The 15,793-nt window shown below is 51.8% G+C and overlaps 1 protein-coding gene across 1 annotated transcript in view; it reads left to right on the top strand.

The window, feature by feature from the left end:
- Positions 1 to 6: 6 nt before the first annotated feature.
- LOC142475841 (protocadherin-16-like) overlaps positions 7 to 15,793 on the top strand; it is a 46,434-nt gene continuing 30,647 nt past the window's right edge. The window contains exons 1-5 of the mRNA XM_075581560.1: positions 7 to 59; positions 581 to 792; positions 7,769 to 7,923; positions 8,468 to 8,598; positions 12,922 to 13,208. Of these exons, the coding sequence (XP_075437675.1) occupies positions 7,838 to 7,923; positions 8,468 to 8,598; positions 12,922 to 13,208 (504 nt within the window). The 5' untranslated portion in view covers positions 7 to 59; positions 581 to 792; positions 7,769 to 7,837. The remainder of the gene's footprint in view (positions 60 to 580; positions 793 to 7,768; positions 7,924 to 8,467; positions 8,599 to 12,921; positions 13,209 to 15,793) is intronic.

Below are 15,793 nucleotides of genomic sequence, written 5' to 3' on the forward strand. Positions count from 1 at the left end.
TAGCTACAGCTTCCTGAGTGGGAACGAGAATGGAGCCTTTACTATCCACCCGAGCACAGGTACATTCACAGTCCACCCGAGCACAGATACCTTCACTATCCACCCGAGCACAGGTACCTTCACTATCCACCCGAGCACGGGAATCTTCACTGTCCACCCGAGCCCAGGTACCTTCACTATCCACCCGAGCACAGGTACCTTCACTATCCACCCGAGCACAGGTACCTTCACTATCCACCCGAGCACAGATACCTTCACTATCCACCCGAGCACAGGTACCTTCACTATCCACCCGAGCACAGGTACCTTCACTGTCCACCCGAGCCCAGGTACCTTCACTATCCACCCGAGCACAGGTACCTTCACTATCCACCCGAGCACAGGTACCTTCACTATCCACCCGAGCACAGGTACCTTCACTATCCACCCGAGCACAGGTAGCTTCACTATCCACCCGAGCACAGGTACCTTCACTATCCACCCGAGCACAGGTACCTTCACTGTCCACCCGAGCACTGGTACCTTCACTATCCACCCGAGCACAGGTATGATGCTGATTTGTTCCCCGTGTTCCCCGCAGGGCAGATCACGGTGGTGCAGCCGGCCCTGCTGGATTATGAGTGGATCCCGCGGCACCGGCTGGTGATCCAGGCGGAGACGCCGCAGTACTACACCTTCACCACCCTCACTGTGACCCTACAGGACGTCAATGACAACACCCCACAGTTTCAGCTACCACACTACACCTCATATATCTGGGAGGCGCAGGCCGACGGGAGCCACGTCATACAGGTAATAACACGCCCAACCTGCTGGGAGATCGTATAGGGGCAGGTAATAACACGCCCAACCTGCTGGGAGATCGTATAGGGGCAGGTAATAACACGCCCAACCTGCTGGGAGATCGTATAGGGGCAGGTAATAACACGCCCAACCTGCTGGGAGATCGTATAGGGGCAGGTAATAACACGCCCAACCTGCTGGGAGATCGTATAGGGGCAGGTAATAACACGCCCAACCTGCTGGGAGATCGTATAGGGGCAGGTAATAACACGCCCAACCTGCTGGGAGATCGTATAGGGGCAGGTAATAACACGCCCAACCTGCTGGGAGATCATATAGGGGCAGGTAATAACACGCCCAACCTGCTGGGAGATCGTATAGGGGCAGGTAATAACATGCCCAACCTGCTGGGACATCATATAGGGGCAGGTAATAACACGCCCAACCTGCTGGGAGATCGTATAGGGGCAGGTAATAACATGCCCAACCTGCTGGGACATCATATAGGGGCAGGTAATAACACGCCCAACCTGCTGGGACATCATATAGGGGCAGGTAATAACACGCCCAACCTGCTGGGAGATCGTATAGGGGCAGGTAATAACACGCCCAACCTGCTGGGACATCATATAGGGGCAGGTAATAACACGCCCAACCTGCTGGGACATCATATAGGGGCAGGTAATAACACGCCCAACCTGCTGGGACATCGTATAGGGGCAGGTAATAACACGCCCAACCTGCTGGGAGATCGTATAGGGGCAGGTAATAACACGCCCAACCTGCTGGGAGATCGTATAGGGGCAGGTAATAACACGCCCAACCTGCTGGGAGATCGTATAGGGGCAGGTAATAACACGCCCAACCTGCTGGGAGATCGTATAGGGGCAGGTAATAACACGCCCAACCTGCTGGGAGATCGTATAGGGGCAGGTAATAACACGCCCAACCTGCTGGGAGATCGTATAGGGGCAGGTAGGATACCCAACCTGCTGGGAGATCATATAGGGGCAGGTAGGATACCCAACCTACTGGGATATCATACAGGGGCAGGTAGGATACCCAACCTGCTGGGAGATAATACAGGGGCAGGTAGGATACCCAACCTGCTGGGAGATCATATAGGGGCAGGTAGGATACCCAACCTGCTGGGAGATCATATAGGGGCAGATAAGATGCCCAACCTGCTGGGAGATCATATAGGGGCAGATAAGATGCCCAACCTGCTGGGAGATCATATAGGGGCAGATAAGATGCCCAACCTGCTGGGAGATCATATAGGGGCAGTGTGACAGGGTAAATAAAAGCCTCCAGTTATATGCCTGGAAAACCTATGTCTAGTCTGCAGTGCAGCACTGACTAGGTTAACTTCAGCTCGGAACCTCAGGACAATTAGTTGGATCCCAGCTGCCTAATCAAGGTGTGTTAAAACCCAGGCTGTAGACCCATGGAGCTTGGCTGTTGATGAGAGAGGAGTAAGCTGCTAAAGTGATTCCTGAAAACAAGGTCTGAGTAGCAAAGTAGTTGTATTGTGAACTGTCTGTCCCCTGCATAGAAAAGGGTAGCTGCCTTATATATAAACTGTCTGCTAAAGAGAAACTGTTTTGTTTGGTTTGCTGAAGAAAAAGCCATTTTCGTTTTTGCTGATGGAAAGCTATTTTTGTTTTGTGTGCTGTATATCTTTTAAGGCTATATAAAACAGCCTTGTCAAGAAACCCACGTGTGTAGTTGCATGTACCCTGCAACATATGGTGTCAAGAATTGGGAAGGTTTTTTTCAAAAGGCTCCTGCAGTTAAAGGGCCACACACACACACAAGAATGGAAGAAATGTTGAAAGAGTTTCTGTGTGAGCAAACCAGACAGCAGGGACAGTTAATGCAGGAGCAGGCCCGGCTGCAAGCGGAGAGAGATGAAAGACTACAAGCAGCACAGGATGAGCGGATTGCCAAGCTGCTGACCCAATTCCAAGAGTCTGCCAGTTCAGAACTAGCAAGCAGACCCCCGATACTCCTGAAGAAAATGGCTCCGAACAAGGATCCAGAGGCTTTTTTACTGACTTTTGAAAGAGTTGCCGAAGCTCAGGGCTGGGCTACAGATCGCTGGGCAACTGCTTTGGCCCCGCTCGTCATAGGAGAAGCCCAGGCCTCATATCAGGGTCTCCCAGCAGATCAGGCAATGGACTACCGACAAGTAAAAGCCGCCATACTGGATCGCTTAGGTCTGACCCCAGAGACCTACCGGCAGCAGTTCCGGAACATGAAGTACACCGCTAAGATGAGACCCCGGGTCCTCGCTCAGCGATTATTGGACTTATGTACGCGCTGGAAACAACCTGAGGAGTGCACTAAGGAGGCAATTCTGGAGCAGGTGGTTTTGGAACAATTTCTACAAATAATACCCCCTTCCGCACGCTCGTGGGTAAAACGCCACGCTGCTGAAACCCTAACTTTGGCGGTCCGACTCGTGGAGAACTTCCTTGGGGCTGAGCAGCAGGCGACTGTCCTGGACCCGACTCCACCAGCACTTGCGGACGACCAAAGAGGGAGGTCGGATCAATGGGGAACCTACGGCCCGCCACGGAACCGCCAAGTCCAACGGAAGGAGCAGTCGTTCCAGCAAGCGCGGAGTCCAAATGCTGGTCCCCGCAGAGACCCTCATCTCCTTCCGGATGTCGGCTCGTCGCAAAGTGAGAGGAACTTCCGAGGACGTCGCCCACAGGACCCACCAGATGCCTGGTCTCCAGTAACCGGTCCAGCGGAGCGCTATCCATAGCCCCCTCCTGCGAGGGAACCCTCTCCATGTTCCGCCTGCGGAGAACAAGGCCACCGGTATGTGGACTGTCCACTGATGGATTGTTCATTCAGCAGAACCGTCGCCCCGGCTTTTACTGAGGAAAATTACAAGCCCTGGCTACTTCCAGCCCTGATTGGGGAAAAACCGTCCAGGCCCTTGTAGATTCGGGCTCTGGGAAAACTCTGGTCCTCCAGGAACTGTTACCGCCCAACGTGTGTTCTTTTGACTCCCCATGGAGCATAGAATGTATACACGGCGATGTAAAACGCTATCCGACGGCCAAAATCTGGCTACAGGTAAAAGGTCAGGAGGCTTACCTCGAAGTAGGAGTCGCTCCTTGGCTCCCTGCCCCCGTTGTGCTCGGTCAGGACTGGCCTTTCTTTTCGGACCTAATGGCCCCAGTCTTTCACGAGGAGCCTCCTTCTAGGGCTCAGGAGAACCCTGGCAAACTGTTCCCCTTCTCGGCAGACCTTTTTCCCAGTAGACACCGGGTTCAAAAGACTCGGAAGCAAAGAAGCTTGGACAAACAGGACTGGTTGCAGAAATCTGGGTCTCAAGGTGACCATTCTAGTAGTCAGAGGTCACAAGTGATGGCTGGGGTGGCCAAAGGGAGGGGGATATGGGCCCTGGAGATTTACCAGACCTGTACCTCCCTGACTTTCACCAGAAGCAAAGGGAAGACCCAGTCCTTGCTAGACAGTATGACAAGGTGGTGAAAATTGATGAACAGATTTTAGATGCACAGGGGGTGATAGTATTCCCCCATTTTGAGCTATCAAAGGATATCCTTTATAGGGTGAATAGGCAGACACAAATAGGGGAGGTCACCAGACAGATATTGGTTCCCAAGGCGTTTGTTAAATCTGTGTTCACTCTAGCCCATACTGTCCCTTGGGGTGGTCACCTGGGCAGGGATAAAACATTGGACCGTATTTCATCCCGATTCTATTGGCCAAGGATGCATTGTGATATTGCTAAGCTATGTGCAGCATGTCCGGAGTGCCAGCTAACTAGTCCAAAAGGACAAAAACCAGCCCCTTTGGTTCCTCTACCCTTGGTGTCAGTTCCCTTTGAGAGGATTGGGGTAGACTTGGTAGGACCTCTAGAACCTTCTGTGAAAGGACACAGGTTTATCCTTGTAATAGTGGACTATGCAACAAGGTATCCTGAGGGGTTCCCCCAGAGAACAGCAACGGCGAAGCAAGTAGCCAACAAGTTGTTGGAACTGCTCTCATGGGTTGGACTTCCCCAGGTTATGTTGACAGACCAAGGTACAAATTTCATGGCTAAACTGATGCAGGATGTCTTAAAATTACTAGCGGTCAAGTCTGTTCGGACATCGGTCTACCATCCACAGACTGACGGATTGGTGGAAAGATTTAACCGAATTCTAAAAGGGATGCTGAGGAAATTTGTAGATTCAGAGAAGAGAGCCTGGGATGAACTTCTCCCTTTTCTGCTGTTTGCAGTGCGGGAAGTTCCCCAGGCCTCCACGGGATTCTCTCCATTTGAATTGCTCTATGGCCGCCAACCCAGGGGTATCCTAGACCTCCTAAAGGAGTCCTGGGAGGAACAGCGGTCCCCTTCTAAGAATACCCTGCAATATGTACTAGACCTTAGGAAGCGCCTAGATGTGGTCGGCCATTTTGCCAGGGAGAATCTTAGATCAGCGCAGGACAGTCAGGAGAGACATTACAATCAGAATGCTCGCATGAGAGTGTTTCACCCAGGAGACCAGGTGATGTTATTGTTACCCAGTTGCGAGAGTAAACTCCTGGCCAAATGGCAGGGCCCATTCGAAGTACTCCGCCGTACGGGTGATGTGGATTACGAGATCGCTCAACCAGGGTCCAGGAAGGGTAAACAAATTTACCATGTGTACTTGCTGAAACCCTGGAAGATGCAGCGGTCTCTATTCATCCACCCGGTGGAGGAGGAAACGGACTTGGGTCCTCAGCCTCCACAGGAGAACATCGTGAGTGACTATAAAATCCCAATGGGGAAACAGTTGTCCTCTGAACAAAAAGGGGACTTGTTAGCAATAATTACACAATTCCATGATGTTTTTTCTGACTTACCAGGACAAACTAACTTAATTTCCCATGCAATCGAGACAGCACCTGGGGTAAAAGTACGTTCCCGTCCTTATAGGTTGCCTGAAAGTCGTAGGGCTCTGGTAGAGAAGGAGGTACAAGAAATGTTACACTTAGGAGTGATTGAGGAATCATGCAGTGAGTGGTGTAGTCCACTAATTATGGTCCCTAAACCCGATGGGAAGGTAAGATTTTGTGTGGACCTCCGAAAGGTCAATGCAGTATCCAAGTTTGACGCATATCCGATGCCAAGGGTGGACGAATTAATTGACACCCTTGGTAACGCGGAATATATATCCACGTTGGACTTGACAAAAGTATACTGGCAAATACCTTTAGAGGAAAAGTCCAAATGCAAAACAGCCTTTGCCACTCCCATGGGTTTATACCAGTTTGTGACAATGCCATTTTGACTGCATTGAGCCCCAGCCACATTTCAGAGACTCATGGATAAGGTACTGAGGCCCCATAGGACTTATGCCGCAGCCTACCTAGATGACATTGTCATTTATAGTAAACACTGGCGGGCCCATCTAAATAGGCTGAAAGCTGTCCTCAAATCTCTAAGAGAGGCAGGGCTCACAGCCAACCCTAAGAAATGTGCCTTGGGTAAAGCAGAAACCAAATATTTAGGGTATGCAGTGGGAGGTGGAAATGTAAGGCCACTAGCCGACAAGGTAGCTGCCCTGAAAGAAGTTCCGACCCCCCAAACAAAAACGCAGGTACGCTCTCTACTGGGTTTAGCAGGGTACTACCGGCGGTTCATCCCCAACTATTCGGAAGTGGCAGCCCATTTAACGGACCTCACAAAAAAGTGTGCCCCTACACAAGTGGTGTGGTCAAGGGATTGTCAGAGAGCCTTTGAGGACATAAAAAGGTGTCTATCAAAGGGTCCCATCCTTAGAAGCCCAGACTTCAACAGCCTTTTATAGTGCAAACAGATGCATCAGAGATAGGGCTGGGTCCAGTGTTGTCACAACAGTTTGAGGGAATTTAACATCCTATCCTTTTCCTGAGTAGGAAATTGTTCCCAAGGGAAAAAACTACTCAGTGATTGAGAAAGAGTGCCTCGCAGTAAAGTGGGCAATCGAGGCTTTGAGGCATTACCTGGCGGGAGTCCATTTTACTTTGGTGTCGGATCATGCTCCACTGAAGTGGTTAAATAGCATGAAGGATTCCAATGCTAGATTGACTAGGTGGTATATGGCCCTCCAACCCTTCTCATTTGAGATTCAGCATAGGCCGGGAAAAGAGAACGCAAATGCTGACTTCTTTTCTAGAGAAGGGGTGGATGGTCGGGCTTCAACCGTGCGTAGCCCCAGCCACACACTAACAGGGGAGGAATGTGACAGGGTAAATAAAAGCCTCCAGTTATATGCCTGGAAAACCTATATCTAGTCTGCAGTGCAGCACTGACTAGGTTAACTTCAGCTGGGAACCTCAGGACAATTAGTTGGATCCTAGCTGCCTAATCAAGGTGTGTTAAAACCCAGGCTGTAGACACATGGAGCTTGGCTGTTGAAGAGAGAGGAGTAAGCTGCTAAAGTGATTCCTGAAAACAAAGTCTGAGTAGCAAAGTAGTTGTATTGTGAACTGTCTGTCCCCTGCATAGAAAAAGGGTAGCTGCCTTATATATAAACTGTCTGCTAAAGAGAAACTGTTTTGTTTGGTTTGCTGAAGAAAAAGCCATTTTCGTTTTTGCTGATGGAAAAACTATTTTTGTTTTGTGTGCTGTATATCTTTTAAGGCTAAATAAATAAGCCTTGTCAAGAAACCCACATGTGTAGTTGCATGTACCCTGCAACAGGCAAGTAGGATACCCAACCTGCTGGGAGATAATACAGGGGCAGATAGGATACCCAACCTGCTGGGAGATAATATAGGGGCAGGTAGGATGCCCAACCTGCTGGGAGATAATACAGGGGCAGATAGGATACCCAACCTGCTGGGAGATCATATAGGGGCAGGTAGGATACCCAACCTGCTGGGAGATAATATAGGGGCAGATTGGATACCCAACCTGCTGTGAGATAATATAGGGGCAGATAGGAAGTAGGGGCACCAAAGCGGCTGTGGCCAAAATGTTTCCCTCTTCCAGGTTCTGGCCGAGGATCCAGACCAGGGACTAAATGGTCAGGTGACCTATGCCCTCGACCAATCACAGCCCATGAAGGATCTTTTCCGCATTGACCCACAGACGGGTACAGTCACCACGGCCGCCATCTTGGACCGTGAGATCTGGTCCCAGACACGGTGAGATTTGATAATCTGAGGTATAGGGGGAGCCAGATACAGGCCCGTAGTAACTCCCTTACCCGTAGTAACTCCCTTACCCATAGTAACTCCCTTACCCGTAGTAACTCCCTTACCCGTAGTAACTCCCTTACCCTTAGTAACTCCCTTACCCGTAGTAACTCCCTTACCCTTAGTAACTCCCTTACCCGTAGTAACTCCCTTACCATTAGTAACTCCCTTACCCGTAGTAACTCCCTTACCCTTAGTAACTCCCTTACCCTTAATAACTCCTTGGTTTGGAGGACAGTTCTGGATTTACCATAAAAACAGAAATAATGAGACTGGAGAAAGAGTAGATCTAGCGAGTGAGGAAGAGGTTTGGGAGGTCTGGATTACCAGGACTAGAGGTGTCTAAGGGGGGCGGTGATCCCTATAACATCATCCAGTCACTGGAGCAGTTACTGTATAATGATGTTACTATGATACTGGTGTGAGCTCCAATCCACACATGCACAGTATCCTGCACTAACATGTCTCTCCTTCCTGATTGGCTCATCTTCAGGTTGGTTGTCATGGCGACGGACCGTGGATCTCCTCCTCTAACTGGCTCAACCACACTGACTGTGGTGGTGATGGATGTGAACGACAACAGCCCAACCATCCCCCACCAATGGGAGCTGAGCGTGCCCGAGAGTAAGTCCCAAAATACTTCCTGATACCCATGGGGAGATCCCCGCATCCCCCACCCCGGGGAGCTGAGCATGCCCGAGAGTAAGTCCCAAAATACATCCCATTACCCAGGGGGAGAGGAGTGCCCCATGTCTCCCTTCAATGGGAGCTAAAGTTGCCCCAGTCCCCTCTCCGGCTCGTCACTCGGACTGCGGTGGTTATAGACGTGAATGAAACAGGCCAACCATTCCGCTCCAAAGTGAGCTGAGCATACCTGAGAGTTAGTCCTACAATACTCTGAGATACCCAGGGGAGATTACCGTACACATACCTGAGAGTTAGTCCTACAATACTCTGTGACTCCCAGGGGAGATTAGCGTACACATACCTGAGAGTTAGTCCTACAATACTCTGCGATACCCAGGGGAGATTACCGTACACATACCTGAGAGTTAGTCCTACAATACTCTGTGATACCCAGGGGAGATTACCGTACACATACCTGAGAGTTAGTCCTACAATACTCTGTGACTCCCAGGGGAGATTACTGTACACATACCTGAGAGTTAGTCCTACAATACTCTGCGATACCCAGGGGAGATTACCGTACACATACCTGAGAGTTAGTCCTACAATACTCTGTGACTCCCAGGGGAGATTACTGTACACATACCTGAGAGTTAGTCCTACAATACTCTGTGACTCCCAGGGGAGATTAGCGTACACATACCTGAGAGTTATTCCTACAATACTCTGCGATACCCAGGGGAGATTACCGTACACATACCTGAGAGTTAGTCCTACAATACTCTGTGACTCCCAGGGGAGATTACTGTACACATACCTGAGAGTTAGTCCTACAATACTCTGTGACTCCCAGGGGAGATTACCGTACACATACCTGAGCGTTAGTCCTACAATACTCTGCGATACCCAGGGGAGATTACCGTACACAAACCTGAGAGTTAGTCCTACAATACTCTGCGATACCCAGGGGAGATTACCGTACACATACCTGAGAGTTAGTCCTACAATACTCTGCGATACCCAGGGGAGATTACCGTACACATACCTGAGAGTTAGTCCTACAATACTCTGCGATACCATGGGGAGATTACCGTACATACCGGAGAGTTAGTCCTACAATACTCTGTGATGCCCAGGGGAGATTAGCGTACACATACCTGAGAGTTAGTCCTACAATACTCTGCGATACCCAGGGGAGATTACCGTACACATACCTGAGAGTTAGTCCTACAATACTCTGTGACTCCCAGGGGAGATTACCGTACACATACCTGAGAGTTAGTCCTACAATACTGTGTGATACCCAGGGGAGATTACCGTACACATACCTGAGAGTTAGTCCTACAATACTCTGTGACTCCCAGGGGAGATTACCGTACACATACCTGAGAGTTAGTCCTACAATACTCTGCGATACCCAGGGGAGATTACCGTACATACCTGAGAGTTAGTCCTACAATACTCTGTGACTCCCAGGGGAGATTACCATACACATACCTGAGAGTTAGTCCTACAATACTCTGCGACGCCCAGGAGAGATTACCGTATACATACCTGAGAGTTAGTCCTACAATACTCTGCGATACCCAGGGGAGATTACCGTACACATACCTGAGAGTTAGTCCTACAATACTCTGCGATACTCAGGGGAGATTACCGTACACATACCTGAGAGTTAGTCCTACAATACTCTGTGACTCCCAGGGGAGATTACCGTACACATACCTGAGAGTTAGTCCTACAATACTCTGTGACTCCCAGGGGAGATTACCGTACACATACCTGAGAGTTAGTCCTACAATACTCTGCGAGACCCAGGGGAGATTACCGTACATACCTGAGAGTTAGTCCTACAATACTCTGTGACTCCCAGGGGAGATTACCATACACATACCTGAGAGTTAGTCCTACAATACTCTGCGACGCCCAGGAGAGATTACCGTATACATACCTGAGAGTTAGTCCTACAATACTCTGTGACTCCCAGGGGAGATTACTGTACACATACCTGAGAGTTAGTCCTACAATACTCTGCGATGCCCAGGGGAGATTACCATACACATACCTGAGAGTTAGTCCTACAATACTCTGTGACTCCCAGGGGAGATTACCGTACACATACCTGAGAGTTAGTCCTACAATACTGTGTGATACCCAGGGGAGATTACCGTACACATACCTGAGAGTTAGTCCTACAATACTCTGTGACTCCCAGGGGAGATTACCGTACACATACCTGAGAGTTAGTCCTACAATACTCTGCGATACCCAGGGGAGATTACCGTACATACCTGAGAGTTAGTCCTACAATACTCTGTGACTCCCAGGGGAGATTACCATACACATACCTGAGAGTTAGTCCTACAATACTCTGCGACGCCCAGGAGAGATTACCGTATACATACCTGAGAGTTAGTCCTACAATACTCTGCGATACCCAGGGGAGATTACCGTACACATACCTGAGAGTTAGTCCTACAATACTCTGCGATACTCAGGGGAGATTACCGTACACATACCTGAGAGTTAGTCCTACAATACTCTGTGACTCCCAGGGGAGATTACCGTACACATACCTGAGAGTTAGTCCTACAATACTCTGTGACTCCCAGGGGAGATTACCGTACACATACCTGAGAGTTAGTCCTACAATACTCTGCGAGACCCAGGGGAGATTACCGTACATACCTGAGAGTTAGTCCTACAATACTCTGTGACTCCCAGGGGAGATTACCATACACATACCTGAGAGTTAGTCCTACAATACTCTGCGACGCCCAGGAGAGATTACCGTACACATACCTGAGAGTTAGTCCTACAATACTCTGTGACTCCCAGGGGAGATTACCGTACACATACCTGAGAGTTAGTCCTACAATACTCTGTGACTCCCAGGGGAGATTAGCGTACACATACCTGAGAGTTAGTCCTACAATACTCTGCGAGACCCAGGGGAGATTACCGTACACATACCTGAGAGTTAGTCCTACAATACTCTGCGATACCCAGGGGAGATTACCGCACACATACCTGAGAGTTAGTCCTACAATACTCTGTGACTCCCAGGGGAGATTACCGCACACATACCTGAGAGTTAGTCCTACAATACTCTGTGACTCCCAGGGGAGATTACCGCACACATACCTGAGAGTTAGTCCTACAATACTCTGTGACTCCCAGGGGAGATTAGCGTACACATACCTGAGAGTTAGTCCTACAATACTCTGCGATACCCAGGGGAGATTACCGTACACATACCTGAGAGTTAGTCCTACAATACTCTGTGACTCCCAGGGGAGATGAACGCTGAGGCTGAGCATGCCCGAGGAGTAAGTCCCCTCACCGATTCTGTCACACTGACTTACTCTCAGGTATCCCACAATCCTCTCTGATACTGAGGGGGAGTATCCCACAATCCTCTCTGATACTGAGGGAGAGTATCCCACAATCCTCTCTGATACCGAGGGAGACCTTCCCACAATCCTCTCTGATACTGAGGGAGACTGTCCCACAATCCTCTCTGATACTGAGGGAGAGTATCCCACAATCCTCTCTGATACTGAGGGAGACTATCCCACAATCCTCTCTGATACTGAGGGAGACTATGCCACAATCCTCTCTGATACTGAGGGAGACTATCCCACAATCCTCTCTGATGCTGAAGGAGACTCCCACAATCCTCTCTGATACTGAGGGAGAGTATCCCACAATCCTCTCTGATACTGAGGGAGAGTATCCCACAATGCTCTCTGATACTGAGGGAGAGTATCCCACAATCCTCTCTGATACTGAGGTAGAGTATCCCACAATCCTCTCTGATACTGAGGGAGAGTATCCCACAATCCTCTCTGATACTGAGGGGGAGTATCCCACAATCCTCTCTGATACTGAGGGAGACTATCCCACAATCCTCTCTGATACCGAGGGAGACCTTCCCACAATCCTCTCTGATACTGAGGGAGACTATCCCACAATCCTCTCTGATACTGAGGGAGACTATCCCACAATCCTCTCTGATACTGAGGGAGACTATCCCACAATCCTCTCTGATACTGAGGGAGACTATCCCACAATCCTCTCTGATACTGAGGGAGACTATCCCACAATCCTCTCTGATATTGATGGGGAGATGTCCCACAATCCTCTCTGATATTGATGGGGAGACTATCCCACAATCCTCTCTGATACTGAGGGAGACTATCCCACAATCCTCTCTGATACTGATGGGGAGATGTCCCACAATCCTCTCTGATACTGATGGGGAGATGTCCCACAATCCTCACTTCCTGGTTGCCAGGGTAACCCTCTCCTCACTTGCAGATGCTCTGATTGGCTCGGAGATTGCCCAAGTGACCGGGAATGACGTGGACTCGGGCCCCGCCCTGTGGTACACCCTGTCAGTGGATGGGTCCCCGGAAGGGACATTCAGCATCCTGCGCTTCGGAGGTCAGATCTGGCTGAGGGAGCAGCTGGACTTCGAGGAGCGGAGCTCGTATACCCTGAGCGTGCAAAGCTGTGACGGTGAACACCAGACCCGGGCGGAGATAACGCTCACGCTGCAGGACGTCAATGATAATTCCCCCCAGTTCACACGGAGCTTGTATCAGGTATAGACACGGAGGAGAGGGGGGAGAGACGGCTGGGGGATAGAGGAGAGGGGGAGAGAAGGCTGGGGGATAGAGGAGAGGGGGAGAGAAGGCTGGGGGATTGAGGAGAGGGGAGAGAAGGCTGGGGGATAGAGGAGAGGGGGGAGAGAAGGCTGGGGGATAGAGGAGAGGGAGGAGAGACGGCTGGGGGATTGAGGAGAGGGGAGAGAAGGCTGGGGGATAGAGGAGAGGGGGGAGAGACGGCTGGGGGATAGAGGAGAGGGGGGAGAGACGGCTGGGGGATTGAGGAGAGGGGAGAGAAGGCTGGGGGATTGAGGAGAGGGGAGAGAAGGCTGGGGGATAGAGGAGAGGGGGAGAGACGGCTGGGGGATAGAGGAGAGGGGGGAGAGACGGCTGGGGGATTGAGGAGAGGGGAGAGAAGGCTGGGGGATTGAGGAGAGGGGAGAGAAGGCTGGGGGATAGAGGAGAGGGGGAGAGACGGCTGGGGGATTGAGGAGAGGGGAGAGAAGGCTGGGGGATAGAGGAGAGGGGGAGAGAAGGCTGGGGGATTGAGGAGAGGGGAGAGAAGGCTGGGGGATAGAGGAGAGGGGGAGAGAAGGCTGGAGGATAGAGGAGAGGGGGAGAGACGGCTGGGGGATAGAGGAGAGGGGGGAGAGACGGCTGGGGGATTGAGGAGAGGGGAGAGAAGGCTGGGGGATTGAGGAGAGGGGAGAGAAGGCTGGGGGATAGAGGAGAGGGGGAGAGAAGGCTGGGGGATTGAGGAGAGGGGAGAGAAGGCTGGGGGATAGAGGAGAGGGGGAGAGAAGGCTGGGGGATAGAGGAGAGGGGGAGAGACGGCTGGGGGATAGAGGAGAGGGGGGAGAGACGGCTGGGGGATTGAGGAGAGGGGAGAGAAGGCTGGGGGATTGAGGAGAGGGGAGAGAAGGCTTGGGATTGAGGAGAGGGGAGAGAAGGCTAGGGGATTGAGGAGAGGGGAGAGAAGGCTGGGGGATTGAGGAGAGGGGAGAGAAGGCTGGGGGATTGAGGAGAGGGGGAGAGAAGGCTGGGGGATTGAGGAGGGGGGAGAGACGGCTGGGGATTGAGGAGAGGGGAGAGAAGGCTGGGGGATTGAGGAGAGGGGAGAGAAGGCTGGGGGATTGAGGAGAGGGGAGAGAAGGCTGGGGGATTGAGGAGAGGGGGAGAGAAGGCTGGGGGATTGAGGAGGGGGGAGAGACGGCTGGGGGATTGAGGAGAGGGGAGAGAAGGCTGGGGGATAGAGGAGAGGGGGAGAGAAGGCTGGGGGATTGAGGAGCGGGGGGAGAGACGGCTGGGGGATTGAGGAGCGGGGGGAGAGACGGCTGGGGGATAGAGGAGAGAGGGAGAGAAGGCTGGGGATTGAGGAGAGGGGAGAGACGGCTGGGGGATAGAGAAGAGGGGGGAGAGACGGCTGGGGGATTGAGGAGCGGGGGGAGAGATGGCTGGGAGATTGAGGAGAGAGGAGAGAGAAGGCTGGGGGATAGAGAAGAGGTGGGAGAGAAGGCTGGGAGATAGAGGAGAGGGGAGAGAAGGCTGGGGCGTAGAGAGTCACAGCCTATCTCCCCTTCCCAGGTGACCGATGCAGGCAGAGACGTGTGTATGGCACAGAGTCACAGCCTATCTCCCCTTCCCAGGTGACCGATGCAGGCAGAGACGTGTGTATGGTACAGAGTCACAGCCTATCTCCCCTTCCCAGGTGACCGATGCAGGCAGAGACGTGTGTATGGCACAGAGTCACAGCCTATCTCCCCTTCCCAGGTGACCGATGCAGGCAGAGACGTGTGTATGGCACAGAGTCACAGCCTATCTCCCCTTCCCAGGTGACCGATGCAGGCAGAGACGTGTGTATGGTACAGAGTCACAGCCTATCTCCCCTTCCCAGGTGACCGATGCAGGCAGAGACGTGTGTATGGCACAGAGTCACAGCCTATCTCCCCTTCCCAGGTGACCGATGCAGGCAGAGACGTGTGTATGGCACAGAGTCACAGCCTATCTCCCCTTCCCAGGTGACCGATGCAGGCAGAGACGTGTGTATGGCACAGAGTCACAGCCTATCTCCCCTTCCCAGGTGACCGATGCAGGCAGAGACGTGTGTATGGCACAGAGTCACAGCCTATCTCCCCTTCCCAGGTGACCGATGCAGGCAGAGACGTGTGTATGGCACAGAGTCACAGCCTATCTCCCCTTCCCAGGTGACCGATGCAGGCAGAGACGTGTGTATGGCACAGAGTCACAGCCTATCTCCCCTTCCCAGGTGACCGATGCAGGCAGAAACGTGTGTATGGTACAGAGTCACAGCCTATCTCCCCTTCCCAGGTGACCGATGCAGGCAGAGACGTGTGTATGGCACAGAGTCACTGCCTATCTCCCCTTCCCAGGTGACCGATGCAGGCAGAGACGTGTGTATGGCACAGAGTCACAGCCTATCTCCCCTTCCCAGGTGACCGATGCAGGCAGAGACGTGTGTATGGCACAGAGTCACAGCCTATCTCCCCTTCCCAGGTGACCGATGCAGGCAGAGACGTGTGTATGGCACAGAGTCACAGCCTATCTCCCCTTCCCAGGTGACC

The sequence above is a fragment of the Ascaphus truei genome, unplaced genomic scaffold (assembly GCF_040206685.1).
Source record: "Ascaphus truei isolate aAscTru1 unplaced genomic scaffold, aAscTru1.hap1 HAP1_SCAFFOLD_1410, whole genome shotgun sequence".
Taxonomy (NCBI): Eukaryota; Metazoa; Chordata; class Amphibia; order Anura; family Ascaphidae; genus Ascaphus; species Ascaphus truei.